This window comes from Cherax quadricarinatus, chromosome 2, assembly GCF_038502225.1.
Source record: "Cherax quadricarinatus isolate ZL_2023a chromosome 2, ASM3850222v1, whole genome shotgun sequence".
In the NCBI taxonomy this organism is placed as follows: Eukaryota; Metazoa; Arthropoda; class Malacostraca; order Decapoda; family Parastacidae; genus Cherax; species Cherax quadricarinatus.
Window position 1 is genome coordinate 79,897,030 of NC_091293.1, and position 24,406 is coordinate 79,921,435.

At 44.6% G+C, this 24,406-nt stretch overlaps 1 protein-coding gene across 1 annotated transcript in view; it reads left to right on the forward strand.

Moving 5' to 3' along the window:
• LOC128698561 (carbohydrate sulfotransferase 1) overlaps nt 1-21,999 on the forward strand; it is a 34,761-nt gene extending 12,762 nt beyond the window's left edge. Inside the window, exons 2-4 of the mRNA XM_070089254.1 lie at nt 12,205-12,341; nt 20,440-20,601; nt 21,023-21,999. Of these exons, the coding sequence (XP_069945355.1) occupies nt 12,205-12,341; nt 20,440-20,601; nt 21,023-21,772 (1,049 nt within the window). The 3' untranslated portion in view covers nt 21,773-21,999. The remainder of the gene's footprint in view (nt 1-12,204; nt 12,342-20,439; nt 20,602-21,022) is intronic.
• Nucleotides 22,000-24,406: the final 2,407 nt, after the last annotated feature.

Genomic DNA, 24,406 nt, shown 5'->3' on the forward strand with positions numbered 1-24,406 from the left:
TCACCACACACACTACACACTCACCACACACACTACACACTCACCACACACACTACACACTCTCCACACACACTACACACTCACCACACACACTACACACTCACCACACACACTACACACTCACCACACACACTACACACTCACCACACTCACTACACACTCATCACACACACTACACACTCTCCACACACACTACACACTCACCACACACACTACACACTCACCACACACACTACACACTCTCCACACACACTACACACTCACCACACACACTACACACTCATTACACACACTACACACTCACCACACACACTACACACTCACCACACACACTACACACTCACCACACACACTACACACTCACCACACACACTACACACCGACAACACACAGTACACACTCACCACACACACTACACACTCACTACACACACTACACACTCACCACACACACTACACACTCACCACACACACTACACACTCACTACACACACTACACACTCACCACACACACTACACACTCACCACACACACTACACTCTCACCACACACACTACACACTCACCACACATACTAGACACTCACCACACACACTACACACTCACCACACACACTACACACTCACAACACACACTACACACTCACCACACCCACTACACACTCACCACACACACTACACACTCACAACACACACTACACACTCACCACACACACTACACACTCACCACACACACTACACACTCACAACACACACTACACACTCACCACGCACACTACACATTCACCACACATACTACACACTCACCACACACACTACACACTCACAACACACACTACACACTCACCACGCACACTACACATTCACCACACACACTACACACTCACCACACACACTACACACTCACCACACACACTACACACTCACCACGCACACTACACATTCACCACACACACTACACACTCACCACACACACTACACACTCACCACACACATTACACACTCACTACACACACTTCAAACTCACCTCACACACTACACACTCACCACACACACTACACACTCACCACACACACTACACACCACACACACTACACACTTACCACACACACTACACACCACACACACTACACACTCACCACACACACTGCACACTCACCACACACACTACACACTCACCACACACACTACACACTCACCACACACACTACACACTCACCACACACACTACACACTCACCACACACACTACACACTCACCACACACACTACACACTCACCACACACACTACACACTCACCACACACACTACACACTCACCACACACACTACACACTCACCACACACACTACACACTCACCACACACACTACACACTCACCACACACACTACACACCACACACACTACACACTCACCACACACACTGCACACTCACCACACACACTACACACTCACCACACACACTACACACTCACCACACACACTACACACCACACCCACTACACACTCACCATGCACATTACACACTCACCACACACACTACACACTCACCACACACACTACACACCACATACACTACACACTCACCACACACCACACACACTACACACTCACCACACACACTACACACTCACCACACACACTACACACCACATACACTACACACTCACCACACACCACACACACTACACACTTACCACACACACTACACACTCACCATACACATTACACACTCACCACACACACTACACACTCACCACACACACTACACACTCACCACACACACTACACACCACACACACTACACACTCACCACACACCACACACACTACACACTCACCACACACACTACACACCACATACACTACACACCGCACACCACACACACTACACACTCACCATACACCACACACACTACACACCACACACACTACACACTCACCACACACACTACACACTCACCACACACACTACACACTCACCACACACACTACACACCACACACACTACACACTCACCACACACCACACACACTACACACCACACACACTACACACTCACCACACACCACACACACTACACACTCACCACACACCACACACACTACACACTCACCACACACCACGCACACTACACACCACACACACTACACACTTACCACACACACTACACACTCACCACACACCACACACACTACACACTTACCACACGCACTACACACTCACCACACACCACACACACTACACACACTCACCACACACCACGCACACTACACACCACACACACTACACACTCACCACACACCACACACACTACACACTCACCACAACTTTAAGATCCTCTACTGTTCAAGTGAGTCTGTCTCATCACAACAACTGAAAACTTCAATAATTGTATCACCCAGAGTTTCTTATGACTGTATCCTCCGAAGTGATTGTATGTCCTAGTGAGTGTATGCTCACCAGTGCTTGAATTCTTTCCAGTGATTGTATCCTACCACTGACTGTATCCATTCCAGTAATAGTATCCTTCCACAGTGATTGTATCCTCCACAGTGATTTTATCCTCCACAGTGATTGTATCTTCCTCAGTGATTGTATCCTCCACAGTGATTGTATCTTCTACAGTGATTGTATCCTCCACAGTGATTGTATCTTCCCAGTGATTGTATCCTCTTCAGTGATTGTATATTCCACAGTGATTGTATCTTCCACAGTGATTGTATCCTTCACAGTGATTGTATCCTCCGCAGTGATTGTATCCTCCACAGTGATTGTTTCCTCCACAGTGATTGTATCTTCCACAGTGATTGTATCTTCCACAGTGATTGTATCTTCCACAGTGATTGTATCCTCCACAGTGATTGTATCCTCCACAGTGATTGTATCCTCCACAGTGATTGTATCCTCCACAGTGATTGTATCCTCCACAGTGATTGTATCTTCCACAGTGATTGTATCCTCCAGAGTGATTGTATCCTCCACAGTGATTGTATCCTCCACAGTGATTGTATCTTCCACAGTGATTGTATCCTCCACAGTGATTGTATCCTCCAAAGTGATTATATCCTTCATAGAAGACAGCAAAGAAATGAGTGGGATACTGAAGTTCCGGTTCGACTTCGTGTTTAGTGAGCCGCTAACCAGGCTAAGAGTCGAGGACCTAAATGAACTTTGTATGTCCGAGACGCAGAATTTGGTAAATTCAAACATCTCTGATATTATACTAACACCACGTGACTTCGAAAAGGCAATAAATCACATTCGCCTTGATTGTGCCCCGGGCCCAGGCTCATGGAACTCCCTGTTCATAAAAAAAAATGCATGAAGCCCCTGTCACGTGCCTTTATTATTCTGTGGAGTGGGAGCATGGACACAGAGGTCGTCCCACAGTCACTTAAAACAACAGACATAGCCCTACTCCACAAAGGGGGCAGTCAAGCAATAGCAAAGAATTACAGACCAATAGCGATAACGTCCCATATCATAAAAATCTTTGAAATTGTTCTAAGAAGCAATATAGCCAACCACCTAGATACCCATCAGTTACACAACCCAGGGCAGCACTGGTTTAGAGCAGGTCTCTCCTGCCTCTCTCAGCTACTGGAACACTATGACAAGGTCCTGGATGCTTTAAAGGACAAACAAAATGTACATGTAGTATACACAGATTTTGCGAAAGCCTTCGACAACTGTGATCATGGTGTAATAGCGCACATAATGCATGAAAAAGGAATAACGGGAAAAGATGGCAGATATATATATAGCTTCCTAACAAATGGAACACAAAGAGTAATAGTAAACAGAGTAAAGTCTGAGGCGGCTTCAATGAAAAGCTCTGTTCCACAAGACACAGTACTCGCTCCCGTCCCGTTCCTCATCCTCATATCTGACATAGAGACGTAAGGTACAGCACTGTGTCTTCCTTTGCGGATGACACCCGAGTTTGCATTTGAGTGTCGTCAATCGAAGACACTGCAAGATTCCAAGTGGACATCAACCAGATCTTTAATTGGGCCGCAGAAAACAATATGAAGTTCAATGATGAGAAATTTTAATTGCTCCGACATGGAAAACCTGAGGAAATTAAAACTGTATCGGAGTATAAAACTAATTCCAACCACACAATAGAGTGAAAAACTAATGTGAAGGACCTGGGTAGTGGTAATGTTAGAGGATCTCACTTTTAAAGATCACAACAATGTATCCACCACATCTTCTATAATAATGTGGATGGATAATGAGAACCTTCAAAACTGGGGATGCCAAGCCCATGATGATTCCCTTAAAATAGCTTGTTCTTTCTAGCATGGAATATTGCTGTACACTAACTGCTCCTTTCAAGGCAGCCGAAATTGCTCACCTGGAGAATGTACAAAGAACCTTCATGGCACATATAAGTACGATAAAACATTTGAATTACTGGGAACGATTGAAGTCCCTTGACTTGTATTCCCTGGAACGCAGGCGAGAAAGATACATGATAATATACACCCGGAAAATCCTAGAGGGATTAGCACCAAACTTGCACACGAAAATTCCTCCCTATGAAAGCAAAAGACTAGATAGGAGATGCAACATTCCCCCAATGAAAAGCAGGGGCGCCACGAGTACACTGAGAAACAACACAATAAGTGTCAGGGGTCCAAGACTATTGAATGTAGAATGTCACTTTGGCATATCTGTGTCTAGCATTAAGGATAATATCAGGAGAGAAATAAATAATGAAACTTAATGTTACAGGAATGCAATTAGAAGCCTGAGAAGATCTATAACCCACTATGATAATATGAACGTAGATAAGTATGTTTAGGAGCAACTTGTAATGTGAACACTGACTGATGTTGTAGTGGCCAGGCTTAGGCTTGGTTACAAGTACTGACTGATGTTGTAGTGGCCAGGCTTAGGCTTGGTTACAAGTACTGACTGATGTTGTAGTGGCCAGGCTTAGGCTTGGTTACAAGTACTGACTGATGTTGTAGTGGCCAGGCTTAGGCTTGGTTACAAGTACTGATGATGTTGTAGTGGCCAGGCTTAGGCTTGGTTACAAGTACTGACTGATGTTATAGTGGCCAGGCTTAGGCTTGGTTACAAGTACTGACTGACGTTGTAGTGGCCAGGCTTAGGCTTGGTTACAAGTACTGATGATGTAGTGGCCAGGCTTAGGCTTGGTTACAAGTACTGACTGATGTTGTAGTGGCCAGGCTTAGGCTTGGTTACAAGTACTGACTGATGTTGTAGTGGCCAGGCTTAGGCTTGGTTACAAGTACTGACTGATGTTATAGTGGCCAGGCTTAGGCTTGGTTACAAGTACTGACTGATGTTGTAGTGGCCAGGCTTAGGTTTGGTTACAAGTACTGACTGATGTTGTAGTGGCCAGGCTTAGGCTTGGTTACAAGTACTGACTGATGTTGTAGTGGCCAGGCTTAGGCTTGGTTACAAGTACTGACTGATGTTGTAGTGGCCAGGCTTAGGCTTGGTTACAAGTACTGACTGATGTTGTAGTGGCCAGGCTTAGGCTTGGTTACAAGTACTGATGATGTTGTAGTGGCCAGGCTTAGGCTTGGTTACAAGTACTGACTGATGTTGTAGTGGCCAGGCTTAGGCTTGGTTACAAGTACTGACTGATGTTATAGTGGCCAGGCTTAGGCTTGGTTACAAGTACTGACTGATGTTGTAGTGGCCAGGCTTAGGTTTGGCTACAAGTACTGACTGATGTTGTAGTGGCCAGGCTTAGGCTTGGTTACAAGTACTGGTTACAAGACTGATGTTGTAGTGGCCAGGCTTAGGCTTGGTTACAAGTACTGACTGATGTTGTAGTGGCCAGGCTTAGGCTTGGTTACAAGTACTGACTGATGTTGTAGTGGCCAGGCTTAGGCTTGGTTACAAGTACTGACTGATGTTATAGTGGCCAGGCTTAGGCTTGGTTACAAGTACTGACTGATGTTGTAGTGGCCAGGCTTAGGCTTGGTTACAAGTACTGACTGATGTTGTAGTGGCCAGGGCTTAGGCTTGGTTACAAGTACTGACTGATGTTAGTAGTGGCCAGGCTTAGGCTTGGTTACAAGTACTGACTGACTGATGTTGTAGTGGCCAGGCTTAGGCTTGGTTACAAGTACTGACTGATGTTGTAGTGGCCAGCTTAGGCTTGGTTACAAGTACTGCTTAGGCTTGGTTACAAGTACTGAGGCTTGGTTGACTGACTGATGTAGTGGCCAGGCTTAGGCTTGGTTACAAGTACTGACTGATGTTGATGTTGTAGTGGCCAGGCTTAGGCTTGGTTACAAGTACTGACTGATGTTGTAGTGGCCAGGCTTAGGCTTGGTTACTTGGTTACAAGTACTGACTGATGTTATAGTGGCCAGGTACTGATGATGTTGTAGTGGCCAGGCTTAGGCTTGGTTACAAGTACTGACTGATGTTGTAGTGGCCAGGCTTAGGCTTGGTTACAAGTACTGACTGATGTTGTAGTGGCCAGGCTTAGGCTTGGTTACAAGTACTTCTGGCAGTTTGGGAGACACAGATGATCAAACTAAATGTAAATTATGTGATCAGGCATATGGTCACTGTCTTGAACACTATGTGCTTAATTGTCCACTTATTGAGGAATACAGAGACAGTGTAATAACCTCTGTAGCATGTTATCTTATTAATGAAAATAAGATACCAGATATATTAAACAAATTTCCTAAATTTGCTTGTAACAGATAAGTGAACTGTAGATATAAATCCAGATGTTCTCCTGTTGACCCTTTTGGAGCCTAGTTTCTAGGCGATTTGTTCGTTTGTATCCATATGCTCTTTCGCTACCGTCCACAGAATGGATATCGGGTGCTCAGTAACCTAGCCATTTTGGCAGCAAAATCAGATCTTAACTGAAAGACAACACAAGTGTTAGGGGCCCAAGACTGTTCAACTGCCTCCCAGCATACATACAGGGGATTACCAATAGACGCCTGGCTGTCTTTGTACGTCGGGCTGTGGTTTGTACGTCGGTTTACGTGCGGCCAGCAGGAACAGTCTGGTTGATCAGGTCCTAATCTACCGTGAGACCTGGTCATGGATCGGGCCACGGGGGGCGTTGACCCCCGAAAAACCCTAAAGGTATACCTATGTTTGAAGCCTCATACCTGTGTTTGAAGCCTCGTACCTGTGTTTGAAGCCTCACACCTGTGTTTGAAGCCTCACACCTGTGTCTGAAGCCTCACACCTGTGTCTGAAGCCTCGCACCTGTGTTTGAAGCCTCACACCTGTGTTTGAAGCCTCACACCTGTGTTTGAAGCCTCACACCTGTGTTTGAAGCCTCGTACCTGTATTTGACGCGTCGCACCTGTGTTTGAAGCCTCCTACCTGTGTTTGAAACCTCGCACCTGTGTTTGAAGCCTCGTACCTGTGTTTGAAGCCTCGTACCTGTATTTGAAGCCTCGCACCTGTGTTTGAAGCCTTTTACCTGTGTTTGAAGCCTTTTACCTGTGTTTGAAGCCTCGTACCTGTGTTTGAAGCCTCGCACCTGTGTTTAAAACCTCGTACCTGTGCTTGAAGCCTCGCACCTGTATTTGAAGCCTCGTACCTGTGTTTGAAGCCTCATACCTGTTTTTGAAGCCTCGTACCTGTGGTTGAAGCCTCGTACCTGTGTTTGAAGCCTCACATCTGTGTTTGAAGCCTCCTACCTGTGTTTGAAGCCTCGCACCTGTGTTTGAAGCCTCGTACCTGTGTTTGAAGCCTCGCACCTGTGTTTGAAACCTCGTACCTGTGTTTGAAGCCTCGCACCTGTGCTTGAAGCCTCGTACCTGTTTGAAGCCTCATACCTGTTTGAAGCCTCGTACCTGTGTTTGAAGCCTCGCACCTGTGTTTGAATCCTCATGCCTGTGTGTGAAGCCTCGAACCTGTGTTTGAAGCCTCGTACCTGTGTTTGAAGCCTGGTACCTGTTTTTGAAGACTCGTACCTGTGTTTGAAGCCTCGTACCTGTGTTTGAAGCCTCGTACCTGTGTTTGAAGCCTCGCACCTGTGTTTGAAGCCTCGTACCTGTGTTTGAAGCCTCACACCTGTGTTTGAAGCCTCATACCTGTGTTTGAAGCCTCGTACCTGTGTATGAAGCCTCGTACCAGCGTCTGAAGCCTCGTACCTGAGTTTCAGGTTTCGTACCTGTGTTTGAAGCCTCGTACCAGTGTCTGCAGCTTCGTACCAGTGTCTGAAGCCTCGTGCCTGTGTCTGAAGCCTCGTGCCAGTGTCTGAAGCCTCGTGCCAGTGTCTGAAGCCTTGTGCCAGTGTCTGAAGCCTCGTACCAGTGTCTAAAGCCTCGTACTAGTGTCTGAAGCCTCGTACCAGTGTCTGAAGCCTCGTACCAGTGCCTGAAGCCTCGTGCCAGTGTATGAAGCCTCGTACCTGAGTTTGAAGCCTCGTACCAGTGTCTGAAGCCTCGTACCTGTGTTTGAAGCCTCATACCTGTGTTTGAAGCCTCATATCTGTGTTTGAAGCTTCGTACATGTGTTTGAGGCCTCATGCCAGTGTCTGAATCCTCGTACCAGTGTCTGAAGCCTCGTACCAGTGTCTGAAGCCTCGTACCAGTGTCTGAAGCCTCGCACCTGTGTTTGAATCCTCATGCCTGTGTGTGAAGCCTCGCACCTGTGTTTGAAGCCTCGTACCTGTGTTTGAAGCCTCGTACCTGAGTTTGAGGCCTCGTACCAGTGTCTGAAGCCTCGTGCCAGTGTCTGAAGCCTCGTACCTGTGTTTGAAGCCTCATACCTGTGTTTGAAGCCTCGTACCTGTGTTTGAGGCCTCGTGCCAGTGTCTGAAGCCTCGTACCTGTGTCTGAAGCCTCGTACCAGTGTCTGAAGCCTCGTACCAGTGTCTGAAGCCTCGTACCAGTGTTTGAAGCCTTGTACCAGTGTTTGAGGCCTCGTCGCAGTGTTTGAAGCCTCGTACCAGTGTCTGAAGCCTCGTACTAGTGTCTGAAGCCTCGTACCAGTGTCTGAAGCCTCGTACCAGTGCCTGAAGCCTCGTGCCAGTGTATGAAGCCTCGCACCTGTGTTTGAAGCCTCGTACCAGTGTCTGAAGCCTCGAACTTGTGTCTGAAGCTTCGTGCCAGTGTCTGAAGCCTCGTACCTGTGTTTGAAGCCTCATACCTGTGTTTGAAGCCTCATATCTGTGTTTGAAGCTTCGTACCTGTGTTTGAGGCCTCGTACCAGTGTCTGAAGCCTCGTACTAGTGTCTGAAGCCTCGTACCAGTGTCTGAAGCCTCGTACCAGTGCCTGAAGCCTCGTGCCAGTGTATGAAGCCTCGTACCTGAGTTTGAAGCCTCGTACCAGTGTCTGAAGCCTCGTACCTGTGTTTGAAGCCTCATACCTGTGTTTGAAGCCTCATACCTGTGTTTGAAGCCTCATATCTGTGTTTGAAGCTTCGTACCTGTGTCTGAATCCTCGTACCAGTGTCTGAAGCCTCGTACCAGTGTCTGAAGCCTCGCACCTGTGTTTGAATCCTCATGCCTGTGTGTGAAGCCTCGCACCTGTGTTTGAAGCCTCGTACCTGTGTTTGAAGCCTCGTACCTGAGTTTGAGGCCTCGTACCAGTGTCTGAAGCCTCGTGCCAGTGTCTGAAGCCTCGTACCTGTGTTTGAAGCCTCATACCTGTGTTTGAAGCCTCGTACCTGTGTTTGAGACCTCGTGCCAGTGTCTGAAGCCTCGTACCTGTGTCTGAAGCCTCGTACCAGTGTCTGAAGCCTCGTACCAGTGTCTGAAGCCTCGTACCAGTGTTTGAAGCCTTGTACCAGTGTTTGAGACCTCGTCCCAGTGTTTGAAGCCTCGTACCAGTGTTTGAGGCCTCGTACCAGTGTTTGAAGCCTTGTACCAGCGTTTGAAGCCTCGTACCAGTGTTTGAAGCCTTGTACCAGTGTTTGAGGCCTCGTACCAGTGTTTGAATCCTCGTACCAGTGTTTGAGGCCTCGTACCAGTGTTTGAAGCCTCGTACCAGCGTTTGAAGCCTCGTAGCAGCGTTTGAAGCCTCGTACCAGTGTTTGAAGCCTCGTACCAGTGTTTGAAGCCTCGTACCAGTGTTTGAAGCCTCGTACCAGCGTTTGAAGCCTCGTACCAGCGTTTGAAGCCTCGTACCAGTGTTTGAAGCCTCGTACCTGTGTTTGAAGCCTCATACCTGTGTTTGAAGCCTCGTACCTGTGTTTGAGACCTCGTGCCAGTGTCTGAAGCCTCGTACCTGTGTCTGAAGCCTCGTACCAGTGTCTGAAGCCTCGTACCAGTGTCTGAAGCCTCGTACCAGTGTTTGAAGCCTTGTACCAGTGTTTGAGACCTCGTCCCAGTGTTTGAAGCCTCGTACCAGTGTTTGAGGCCTCGTACCAGTGTTTGAAGCCTTGTACCAGTGTTTGAAGCCTCGTACCAGTGTTTGAAGCCTTGTACCAGTGTTTGTTTTAATTTATTAACTTTTTTCACTAAGGTATTTGAGGAGGTAGATCATGGTAATGAATATGATATTGTGTATATGGACTTCAGTAAGGCTTTTGACAGGGTCCCACATCAGAGACTATTGAGGAAAATTAAAGCACATGGAATAGGAGGAGAAATTTTTTCCTGGATAGAGGCATGGTTGACAAATAGGCAGCAGAGAGTTTGCATAAATGGGGAGAAATCAGAGTGGGGAAGTGTCACGAGCGGTGTTCCACAGGGGTCAGTGTTGGGCCCCCTGCTGTTCACAATCTACATAAACGACATAGATGAGGGCATAAAGAGCGACATCGGCAAGTTTGCCGATGACACCAAAATAGGCCGTCGAATTCATTCTGACGAGGACATTCGAGCACTCCAGGAAGATTTGAATAGACTGATGCAGTGGTCGGAGAAGTGGCAGATGCAGTTTAATATAGACAAATGCAAAGTTCTAAATGTTGGACAGGACAATAACCATGCCACATATAAACTAAATAATGTAGATCTTAATATTACGGATTGCGAAAAAGATTTAGGAGTTCTGGTTAGCAGTAATCTGAAACCAAGACAACAGTGCATAAGTGTTCGCAATAAAGCTAATAGAATCCTTGGCTTCATATCAAGAAGCATAAATAATAGGAGTCCTCAGGTTGTTCTTCAACTCTATACATCCTTGGTTAGGCCTCATTTAGATTATGCTGCACAGTTTTGGTCACCTTATTACAGAATGGATATAAATTCTCTGGAAAATGTACAAAGGAGGATGACAAAGTTGATCCCATGTATCAGAAACCTTCCCTATGAGGATAGACTAAGGGCCCTGAATCTGCACTCTCTAGAAAGACGTAGAATTAGGGGGGATATGATTGAGGTGTATAAATGGAAGACAGGAATAAATAAAGGGGATGTAAATAGTGTGCTGAAAATATCTAGCCTAGACAGGACTCGCAGCAATGGTTTTAAGTTGGAAAAATTCAGATTCAGGAAGGATATAGGAAAGTACTGGTTTGGTAATAGAGTTGTGGATGAGTGGAACAAACTCCCAAGTACCGTTATAGAGGCCAGAACGTTGTGTAGCTTTAAAAATAGGTTGGATAAATACATGAGTGGATGTGGGTGGGTGTGAGTTAGACCTGATAGCTTGTGCTACCAGGTCGGTTGCCGTGTTCCTCCCTTAAGTCAATGTGACCTGACCTGACTAGGTTGGGTGCATTGGCTTAAGCCGGTAGGAGACTTGGACCTGCCTCGCATGGGCCAGTAAGCCTTCTGCAGTGTTCCTTCGTTCTTATGTTCTTATGTTCTTATGTACCAGTGTTTGAATCCTCGTACCAGTGTTTGAGGCCTCGTACCAGTGTTTGAAGCCTCGTACCAGCGTTTGAAGCCTCGTAGCAGCGTTTGAAGCCTCGTACCAGTGTTTGAAGCCTCGTACCAGTGTTTGAAGCCTCGTACCAGTGTTTGAAGCCTCGTACCAGCGTTTGAAGCCTCGTACCAGCGTTTGAAGCTTCGTACCAGTGTTTGAAGCCTCGTACCCGTGTTTGAAGCCTCGTACCAGTGTTTGAAGCCTCATACCAGTGTTTGAAGCCTCGTACCAGTGTTTGAAGCCTCGTACCAGCGTTTGAAGCCTCGTACCAGCGTTTGAAGCCTCGTACCAGTGTTTGAAGCCTCGTACCGGTGTTTGAAGCCTCGTAGCTATTTATGGTTGCCTTCACATACTACACAAACCTAGCTTACAGATGTATCCACACCTGACAGGGTTGCACAAATCTCTGCTGCAGGTGTGAGTGAAGCCGAGGGTGAGCCAGGTGAAGCGAGGGAGGAGTACACTCTACCTTCACTGGAGCAGGTTATACAGAGTGTACAAGACTTGGATGTACAACGTGTGCTGAGGATGTACAGTGAACAGCACAGTAAGGTGAGTCAACGTTTGTACACTTATCTTAACTTGTGCCTCAAATATTACAATAAATATTATTAATATTGTGTTAATATTAATTATTATTTTTTGGTTAGTAGTAGAAGCAATAGTACTGGTAGTACTAGCAGTAGTACTAGCAGTAGTTTATTCAGGTATACACAAATACAGTTACATAGAATTATCATACATAGCAGCATATGTGTAGTGAACCTGGGATAACCCAAAAAAGTCAGACAGAGTGACTTATTTCCATTGGGGTCCTTTTATCTTATTATTGTAATATAAAGGTTATAATATTTTCTTATTATTCTATAATGAAGATAACATCTTATTATCATACTAAAAAGACTATCTACTACACGAGGGTCATTAAGACTATCTACTACACGAGGGTCATTAAGACTATCTACTACACGAGGGTCAGGTCATTAAGACTATCTACAATATGAGGGTCATTAAGACTATCTACTACACGAGGGTCATTAAGACTATCTACTACACGAGGGTCATTAAGACTATCTACTACACGAGGGTCATTAAGACTATCTACTACACGAGGGTCATTAAGACTATCTACTACACGAGGGTCATTAAGACTATCTACTACACGAGGGTCATTAAGACTATCTACTACACGAGGGTCATTAAGACTATCTACTACACGAGGGTCATTAAGACTATCTACTACACGAGGGTCATTAAGACTATCTACTACACGAGGGTCATTAAGACTATCTACTACACGAGGGTCATTAAGACTATCTACTACACGAGGGTCATTAAGACTATCTACTACACGAGGGTCATTAAGACTATCTACTACACGAGGGTCATTAAGACTATCTACTACACGAGGGTCATTAAGACTATCTACTACACGAGGGTCATTAAGACTATCTACTACACGAGGGTCATTAAGACTATCTACTACACGAGGGTCATTAAGACTATCTACTACACGAGGGTCATTAAGACTATCTACTACACGAGGGTCATTAAGACTATCTACTACACGAGGGTCATTAAGACTATCTACTACACGAGGGTCATTAAGACTATCTACTACACGAGGGTCATTAAGACTATCTACTACACGAGGGTCATTAAGACTATCTACTACACGAGGGTCATTAAGACTATCTACTACACGAGGGTCATTAAGACTATCTACAATACGAGGGTCATTAAGACTATCTACTACACGAGGGTCATTAAGACTATCTACAATACGAGGGTCATTAAGACTATCTACTACACGAGGGTCATTAAGACTATCTACAATACGAGGGTCATTAAGACTATCTACTACACGTGGGTCATTAAGACTATCTACAATATGAGGGTCATTAAGACTATCTACTACACGAGGGTCATTAAGACTATCTACTACACGAGGGTCATTAAGACTATCTACTACACGAGGGTCATTAAGACTATCTACTACAGGAGGGTCATTAATTAATGACTATCTACTACACGAGGGTCATTAAGACTATCTACTACACGAGGGTCATTAAGACTACAATACGAGGGTCGACTATCTATTACACGAGGGTCATTAAGACTATCTACAATACGAGGGTCATTAAGACTATCTACTACACGAGGGTCATTAAGACTATCTACTACACGAGGGTCATTAAGACTATCTACTACACGAGGGTCATTAAGACTATCTACTACACGAGGGTCATTAAGACTATCTACTACACGAGGGTCAGTGAGACTATCTAATACACGTGGGTCATTAAGACTATCTACAATACGAGGGTCATTAAGACTATCTACTACACGAGGGTCATTAAGACTATCTACTACACGAGGGTCATTAAGACTATCTACTACACGAGGGTCATTAAGACTATCTACTACACGAGGGTCATTAAGACTATCTACTACACGAGGGTCATTAAGACTATCTACAATACGAGGGTCATTAAGACTATCTATTACACGAGGGTCATTAAGACTATCTACAATACGAGGGTCATTAAGACTATCTACTACACGAGGGTCATTAAGACTATCTACTACACGAGGGTCATTAAGACTATCTACTACACGAGGGTCATTAAGACTATCTACAATATGAGGGTCATTAAGACTATCTACTACACGAGGGTCATTAAGACTATCTACTACACGAGGGTCATTAAGACTATCTACAATACGAGGGTCATTACTAGGGATACGGTAAAATTTACACGTATGTTAGCTAAAAAATAGAAAATCATTCCCCTCCCTTTCTGTAGCTACATTCATCAGACACCTTTTGGCACTCTTCTTGAACTGGTTCATGCTATGACTGGCTTTGACATGTGCAGGCAGTCTGTTCCATTCCTTTATTGCTGTACAATAAAAGGTGTTTGAAGCCTGGCCACTGACTGTAGGTACTACAAAGTTGTGCTCTCTCCCCCTAGTACTATGATTGCTTTGGTTCCCAACCTTGACAAAATTGACAGCAAGATATTCTGGACATTGTTTGTGAGCAATTTTATAAACATGATTTAGCTTCAGTTGTTTTACTCTGTCTTCAACATTCAACATATCCAACTGCTGTAATTCATCCTGGCCTACATGTTCTCTTGGTCCCAGCCCCAGGATGAATCTTACGATTTTGTTCTGGGTGATTTGCAGTCTATCTTTCAGTTTTTTTGTCAAGGCAGAGTACCATGAAGAGCAAGCGTAATCCATATGGCATTGTATAAGGGCTAGACATAGGGTCCTGCGAGCCTCAGTAGGTAGACACTGTGCTTGTCTATACAGGAACTTCAGCCTGGCATTCGCTTTCTTTACTACACTGTTCCCTATCAATTCTCCTGACATGCTTGGGTCAAAGGGGATTCCCAGATATTTTACTGATGAAACCAAAGTGATGGGCTCCCCATTACACTGAACATTAAAATTATTTACCCTTCTCAGTTTATGTTTCGTGCCAAAGAGAATGGCTTCAGTTTTCCCGAGGTGTAATGATTGTTTGTTGTCTACTAACTATTTGCTGCAGGACTCCAGTTCCAGTGTTAAAACTTTAGCAATATCTTGTGGGTCTTTACCTGACACTAACAGAGCACTGTCATCTGCATACAGTAGTAGTAGCAGCAGGAGTAGTAGTGACACAGTAGTGAGCATATCAATTGGGATATTGATTAAATAAGACATTTATTTGGAAAACTAATATTTATTTAAAAAATTCTGGGCAATGGTATGACAGATAATGGATTTAATAATAGATATGACTATCCTTTGTTCTTATAAACATAGCTGCAACCTGTGGCATAGAGTCAACCAATGTTGAACACATTTTGGCACGTTCTTCGTCCTGGTAACAAGTCCTAATAACAGCAGTAATTACTTTCTCCACAGGTCCTAATAACAGCATTAATTACCTGCTCCACAGGTCCTAGTAACAGCATTAATGAATTTCTCCACAGGTCTTAATAACAGCAGTAATTACCTGCTCCACAGGTCCTAATAACAGCAGTAATTAACTGCTTTACAGGTCTTAATAACAGCAGTAATTAGCTGCTTCACAGGTCCTAATAACAGCAGTAATTACCTGCTCCACAGGTCCTAATAACAACAGTAATTACCTGCTTCACAGGCCCTAATAACAGCAGTAATTACCTTCTCCACAGGCCCTAATAACAGCAGTAATTACCTTCTCCACAGTTGAACAATCCTGTTTGACGATCCAGCATTTGGTTATGATCCATAAATCCTCAATTGGGTTGAGGTAAGGAGAGTTTCCAGGGGCCAGTTTATAACGCTTAGCTCACTCTCTTCGACGAATGCCAGCACTTTTCTGGAAGTGTAGGGTGGAGCAAGAACCTGCTGGAAAATGGTTTCTCCATCATGAAAGTCTCTATCCACAATGGGAAGCAAATGAGTTGCCAGGATTACCTTGAATGTGTCACTGTTCATTGTTCCTCAATAATAACAATCCGTCGAGGTCCTTCAGCAGTAAAACTAGCGCAAAACATCTTCCTGGGTCGGTGTTTCGGTAATTTTTGAATGTGTCCATTCCTTTGCTCCATCTCACTTTCACTGATCTGTATCCATGTACTTGAAACTGCCCCTCACCTGAATATATCGGTTTTCTCCATTTATCTGTCGTCCATTCCTTATGATCGAGTGCCCACCACAGCCGTTTTTTCTTCATAGCAGCAGTCAGTAATTGTTTCTTTACCGGCTTTCTGGCAGTTCTGCCAACTCCAAGGAGCCTTCGTCAAACAGTTGAAGAATCAATATTTATGCCAGCTGAAGCCAAATCTCTCTGTAGATCTTTATTAGTTTTTTTGGGATCCTTCACACTATTTCTTATGACAATCTTGCCATCGTGAGATGTTGTCTTGCATTTTCTTCCATATCTTCCTCGACACAGCATTCCACAACCACCAGTGTAGTAGCTGTCTTCAGAATCCGACCAACAGTTGGCTTTTCTGGGCTCAAATTTAGGCAGTCTGTCTGATATTAAAATCTGTATGCTTCCTAGGTGTAACATCCATCATGAATTTCAGCAGTAATCATTAATGGAAGGGTAGAATTTGGCGAAATGACATTCACTCATGGAGCACGCTTGCAGGAATAGCCGTACAGAACAACAGCTGTTGCAGCACTGACGAGAGTTGCAGGGTACCACCACAGTTGGAGGGTTGCCAGAAGTCGGTAGCAAATTCTTCTGAAGAGAAAAGAACCCAGACATATTATACGATAATCACAAAATTTATTCCTGTCCCAATTATTTTGCACACTAGTAGTACTAGTAGTAGTAGTAGTAGTAGCATTAATAAAAAAATCACGTGGCAGCATCTCATTGCCTAAAAGCATGCAGACATGGTCAAGAGGATCAGTTGTTCAGAAGAAGAAATGTGATCTAAGTAACTGTGACCGTAGAATAATTGTTGGTGCCAGACAGTCAGGGTGCTTTAAGTATTTCAGAAACTGCTGATATTCTGGGATTTCCATGCACAAGACTCTCTAGAGTTTACAGAAAATGTTGTAAAAACCACAAAACATCCAGTGAGTGGCAGTTCTGTGGGCAAAAACTCTTTGTTAATGAAAGAATTCAGAGGAGAATGACCAGACTGGTTCAAGCTGACAGGAAGGTGACAGTAACTTCAATAACCACGTGTTACAACAACAGTATGCAGAACAACATCTTTGAAAGAACAACACATGAAACCTTAAAATGGGTAGGCTACAGCAGCAGCAGACAGCACCGTGTTCCACTCCTGTCAACTAAGAACATGGAAGTGAGGCTACAGTGGGCACAGGCTCACAAAAACTGGACAGTTTTAGATTGGAAAACATCGCCTCGCCTGACGAATTGCGATTTTTGCTGTGACATGTAGATGTTAGGGTCAGAATTTGATGTATATCTTTGGGATGTGGTGGAACTGGAAATTTACAGCATGAATGTGCATCTAATAAATCTGCAGCAACTGCGTGATGCTATCATGTCAACATGGAACAGGATCTCTAAGGAGCATTTCCAGCACTTTGTTCAATCAGTGCTACAAAGAATTCAAATATTTCTGGCGGAAGAGGATGTCACCTACCCAGTACTAGAAGGCGGGCCCTACCCAGTACTAGAAGGTGGGACCTACCCAGTACTAGAAGGTGAGCCCTACCCAGTACTAGAAGGTGAGCCCTACCCAGTACTAGAAGGTGGGACCTACCCAGTACTAGAAGGTGATCCCTGCCCAGTACTAGAAGGTGGGCCTTGCCCAGTACTAGAGGGTGGGCCCAACCCAGTGCTAGAAGGTGGGACCTACCCAGTGCTAGAAGGTGAGCCCTACCAAGTAACAGAAGGGTATACTTAATAAAGTGGCCTATGAGTGTGTGTGTATATGTGTACTCACCTAACTGTACCCACCTAATTGTGGTTGCAGGGGTCGAGACTCATCTCCTGACCCCGCCTCTTCACTGAGTGCTACTAGGTCATCTCTCTTCCTGCTCCATGAATTTTATCGTACCTCATCTTAAAGCTATGTATGGTTCCTGCCCCCACTACCTCACTTGCTAGGCTATTCCATTTCCTGACTACTCTATGACTGTAGAAATACTTCCTAATATCCCTTTGACTCATCTGGGTCTTCAGCTTCCAATTGTGACCCCTTGTTTCTGTGCCCCCTCTTTGGAACATCCTGTCTCTGTCCACCTTGTCTATTTCACGCAGTATTTTGTATGTTGTTATCATGTCTCCCCTAACCCTTCTGTCCTCCAGTGTCGTCAGCCCGATTTCCCTTAACCTTTCTTCATAGGACATTCCCCATAGCTCTGGAACTAACCTTGTCGCAAACCATTGCACTTTCTCTAATTTCTTGACGTGCTTGATCAAGTGTGGGTTCCAAACAGGTGCTGCATACTCCAATATGGGCCTGATGTACACGGTGTACAGTGTCTTGAACGATTTGCCAGGCGCCTATATGCTGCAGCAGTTATCTGGTTGATGTGTGCTTCCGGAGAAGTGCTTGGTGTTATACACACCCCAGGATCTTTCTCCTTAAGCAAGGTTTGCAGTCTTTGGCCACCTAGCCTACACTCTGTCTGCGGTCTTCTGTGCCCTTCCCCAATCTTCATGACTTTGCATTTGGCGGGGTTAAATTCGAGAAGCCAGTTACTGGACCAGGTGTCCAGTCTGTCCAGGTCTCTTTGAAGTCCTACCTGATGCTAATCTGATTTAATTCTCCTCATTAACTTCACATCATATGCGAATAGGGACACTTCTGAGTCTAACCCTTCCGTCATGTCATTCACATATACCAGAAATAGCACTGGTCCTAGGACCGACCCCTGTGGGACCCCGCTCGTCACAAGTGCCCACTGTGATACCTCATAACGTACCATGACTCGTTGTTGCCTCCCTGTCAGGTATTCTCTGATCCATTGCAGTGCCCTTCCTGTTATATGCGCCTGATCATCTAGCTTTTGCACCAATCTCCTGTGAGGAACTGTGTCGAAGGCCTTCTTGCAGTCCAAGAAGATGCAATCAACCCACCCCTCTCTCTCTCGTGTCTTACTTCTGTTACTTTATCATAAAAGTCCAGTAGGTTTGTGACACAAGAATTGCCTTCCATAAATCCATGCTGGTTGGCATTTATACTCTTGTTGTGTTCCAGGTGCTTCACCGTTCTCCTCCTGATATTTTTCTCCATTACTTTGCATACTATGCACATCAGTGACACTGGTCTATAGTTTAGTGCCGATTTTGTCTCCTTTTACAAATATGGGTACTACATTTGCCGTCTTCCATACTTCAGGTAGTTGTCCAGTTTCAAGGGATGTGTTGAAGATTGTGGTTAGTGGCACACACAGCACTTCTGCTCCCTCTCTAAGGACCCACGGGGAGATGTCTGGTCCTATTGCCTTTGGGGTATCAAGGTCCCTAAGCAGCTTCTTCACCTCCTCCTCAGTTGTGTGTATGTCATCTAACACTTGTTGGTATATTCCTTGTAGGTGTCCCCCTCTGTTCTGTCCACCCAGAGACCTTCCTGTCTCCACTGTAAATACTTCCTTAAATCTCTTGTTGAGCTCCTCACATACCTCTTGATCGCTTCTGGTGAGTTCTCCACCTTCTTTCCTCAGCCTGATCACCTGGTCTTTGACTGTTGTCTTCCTCCTAATGTGGCTATACAGCAGTTTTGGGTCACACTTGGCTTTCGATGCTATGTCGTTTTCGTATTGTCGCTGGGCCTCTCTCCTTATCTGTGCATACTCGTTTCTGGCTCTTCAACTAGTCTCTCTATTTTCCTGGGTCATTTGCCTCCTGTATCTTTTCCAGTCTCTGTTGCACTTAGTTTTTGCCTCCCTACACCTTCGGGTAAACCAAGGCTTTGGTCTTCCCATTATTTCTATTGCCCTTGGGAACAAACCTTTCCTCTGCCTCCTTGCATTTTGTTGTTATGTATTCCATCATTTCATTTACTGACTTTCCTGCCAATTCTCTGTCCTACTGAACCTCCTGCAGGAAGTTCCTCATAACTGTGTAGTCTACCTACACAGGTGTGTGTGTGTGTGTGTGTGTGTGTGTGTGTGTGTGTGTGTGTGTAATGAGTGTTACTGTAACATACAGTGTTGTGTAACGTCTTTCCAGGTACCTCCAACACCCCCGGTGAGGCTGGTGGTGTCGTCCACATGGAGGAGTGGATCAACCTTGCTAGCGGAGGTCCTGGCAGCTCACCCTGGAGTCTACTACCACTATGAACCACTCATGTCCTACGGTCTCCAGCAGCTCTCCTCCACTCATACCAGCAAGGTAACACAGCCAAGGTAACACAGCTCAGGTAACACAGCCATGGTAACACAGCCCGGGTAACATAGCCACGGTAACACAAACCAGGTAACACAGTAACTGCGTGATGCAACAAGACTAGGCCCAGAGCTAAGGGGAATGTCCTACGAAGAAAGATTAAGGGAAATCGACCTGACGACACTGGAAAAAAAAATTTCTACTTTCCTCAACAACCTCCAGTGTGGAGCTCAATCACAATATCATATTCATTACCATGATCTACCTCCTCAAATATCTCAATGAAAAAAGTTAGTAAATTCGTAAGGCAGAGACGACCCTTTGTCTAGGTATACTGAGAATCATTAATCAATTTGTCTTCAAATCTGTTTCATAACTCGTTTGTGAACTGAATCTTAACTGAATGTTTTCCTGTTACACATAACAGGGTGAGATCCTGCAGGTGCTGCAGGGCCTTCTGCAGTGCGACTACAGCAGCGCAGAAGAATACCTAGAGTTCGCCTTCACGAACCACGAAGTCTTCGTGCGCAACACTCGGCTGTGGTCCATGTGCAGTGCCATGCCTCGCTCCAAGTGCTACAACCCTGACACTTTGGCTAGACTCTGCTCTCTCTTCCCCGTGCATGTGATGAAGGTGGTGAGGGCCAGGCTTGAGCTCCTGGCCTCCTTGCTAAGGGACCCGCGTGTGAGGTTGGTGTGGCTCGTGCGTGATCCAAGAGCCGTCATGAGCTCTAGGAAGAACAGCGTGACCTGGTGTCAGACTCGTGCTTGCAGTGATGCTGGGTACCTGTGCTCTGACCTGGAAGAGGACTTTAACACCTATCTGGTGCTGAAGGAGAACTTTCCAGGTCGGGTGATGCTGCTGAGGTACGAAGACCTGGCCAGGAAGCCTTACGAGAAGAGCCGCGAGATCCTCCACTTCGCTGGACTTACTTTCCACCGCGAGGTTCAGGACTACCTCGATGATCACCTGACCTCGGACGAGGATGAACCCTGGAGCACACGTCATGACCCCATGACCCGAGTCGCTCGCTGGATGAAGGTCATGCACTTCGAAGACGTGGTCACCACTCAGTACCAGTGTCACAGTGTCATGAAAAACCTTGGCTACCGACGCTTCAACTCCAGGACTGACATGGACAACGGCAACGCTGTGGGACTTTTAAATGTTCCATAACAGTTGCCGCTCTGGGTTTGAAGTCTGTCAACCACGCGAGGGTCACTGAGGCTAGTGTAGATAAAAAGAAACTCTCAGTGTACAGTAAGACACCTCACAGTGTATATATACTGAGAGATACAGAACTCTTGGTGCATATGGCAGGACAGCCGGGAATCAAACCCCCGATAGTTTAGCACACCTCTGAGAAGTCCACCAAAATTCCGAGATGCATTAATACAAACACGCACACGTGTATATATATATATATATATATATATATATATATATATATATATATATATATATATATATATATATATATATATATATATATATATATATATATATATATATATAATCAATATAAACAGGTGATATTACAATATGCAGATCAACCACTGTGAACGAATGGCGATATTCCCAACTCTCTCGTGACTTTTCAACATTATCAAGGAACTATGTTAGTTTCTTGATAATGTGAGAAGTTACGAGAGCGCTGGGAATTTCGCCATTCTTTCACAGTGGTTGATCTGCATATACATACATACAAACATATATGAAATTGGCGAGTTTGGCTTGAGAAACAAGGGGGTTATTTTTGACGAGTCGAAATATATTTTTTAAAATACTATCTGCGAGTGATTGGTGGAATGATGAAGTAAAGGGTGTGATAAAAGAGAAAAAGGTAGCTTATGAGAGGTTTTTACGAAGCAGAAGTGATATAAGAAGAGCAGAGTATATGGAGAGCAAAAGAAAGGTGAAGAGAGTGGTGAGAGAGTGCAAAAGGAGAGCAGATGATAGAGTGGGAGAGGCATTGTCAAGAAATTTTAATGGAAATAAGAAAAAATTTTGGAGTGAGTTAAACAAGTTAAGAAAGCCTAGGGAAAGTATGGATTTGTCCGTTAAAAACAAAGTAGGGGAGTTAGTAGATGGGGAGAGGGAGGTATTAGGTAGATGGCGAGAATATTTTGAGGAACTTTTAAATGTCGATGAAGAAAGGGAGGCGGTAATTTCATGCACTGGCCATGGTGGTATACCATCTTTTAGGAGTGAAGAAGAGCAGAATGTAAGTGTGGGGGAGGTACGTGAGGCATTACGTAGAATGAAAGGAGGTAAAGCAGCTGGAACTGATGGGATCATGACAGAAATGTTAAAAGCAGGGGGGGATATAGTGTTGGAGTGGTTGGTACTTTTGTTTAATAAATGCATGAAAGAGGGGAAGGTACCTAGGGATTGGCGGAGAGCATGTATAGTCCCTTTATATAAAGGGAAGGGGGACAAAAGAGATTGTAAAAATTATAGAGGAATACATTTACTGAGTATACCAGGAAAAGTGCACGGTAAGGTTATAATTGAAAGAATTAGAGATAAGACAGAATGTAGGATTGTGGATGAGCAGGGAGGCTTCAGAGTGGGTAGGGGATGTGTAGATCAAGTGTTTACATTGAAACATATATGTGAACAGTATTTAGATAAAGGTAGGGAAGTTTTTATTGTATTTATGGATTTAGAAAAGGCATATGATAGAGTGGATAGGGGAGCAATGTGGCAGATGTTGCAAGTATATGGAATAGGTGGTAAGTTATTAAATGCTGTACAGAGTTTTTATGAGGATAGTGAGGCTCAGGTTAGGGTGTGTAGAAGAGAGGGAGACTACTTCCCGGTAAAAGTAGGTCTTAGACAGGGATGTGTAATGTCACCATGGTTGTTTAATACATTTATAGATGGGGTTGTAAAAGAAGTAAATGCTAGGGTGTTCGGGAGAGGGGTGGGATTAAATTATGGGGAATCAAATACAAAATGGGAACTGACACAGTTACTTTTTGCTGATGATACTGTGCTTATGGGAGATTCTAAAGAACAATTGCAAAGGTTAGTGGACGAATTTGGGAATGTGTGTAAAGGTAGAAAGTTGAAAGTGAACATAGAAAAGAGTAAGGTGATGAGAGTATCAAATGATTTAGATAAAGAAAAATTGGATATCAGATTGGGGAGGAGAAGTATGGAAGAAGTGAATGTTTTCAGATATTTGGGAGTTGACGTGTCAGCGGATGGATTTATGAAGGATGAGGTTAATCACAGAATTGATGAAGGAAAAAAGGTGAGTGCTGCATTGAGAAATAAGTGGAGGCAAAAAATGTTATATATGGAGACAAAGAAGGGAATGTATGAAAGTATAGTAGTACCAACACTCTTATACGGGTGTGAAGCTTGGGTGGTAAATGCAGCAGCGAGGAGGCGGTTGGAGGCAGTGGAGATGTCCTGTCTAAGGGCAATGTGTGGTGTAAATATTGTGCAGAAAATTCTGAGTGTGGAAATCAGGAGAAGGTGTGGAGTTAATAAAAGTATTAGTCAGAGGACTGAAGAGGGGTTGTTGAGGTGGTTTGGTCATTTAGAGAGAATGGATCAAAGTAGAATGACATGGAGAGTGTATAAATCTGTAGGGCAGTGGTTCCCAAACTGGGGGTAAATTACCCCCTGGGGGTAATTTAACCATTTTTGGGGGGTAATGGAGGGGTGACAGAAAAAAGTTATGAATTCTGAAAATCAAGAAAACAATGAGGTACCCGGTATGAGGATTATTGTTAACTTTGTCTTAGTATATAAAGTTGTAAAGTAAACCTATTATAAGTAAGTAATAAAGTTAAACCA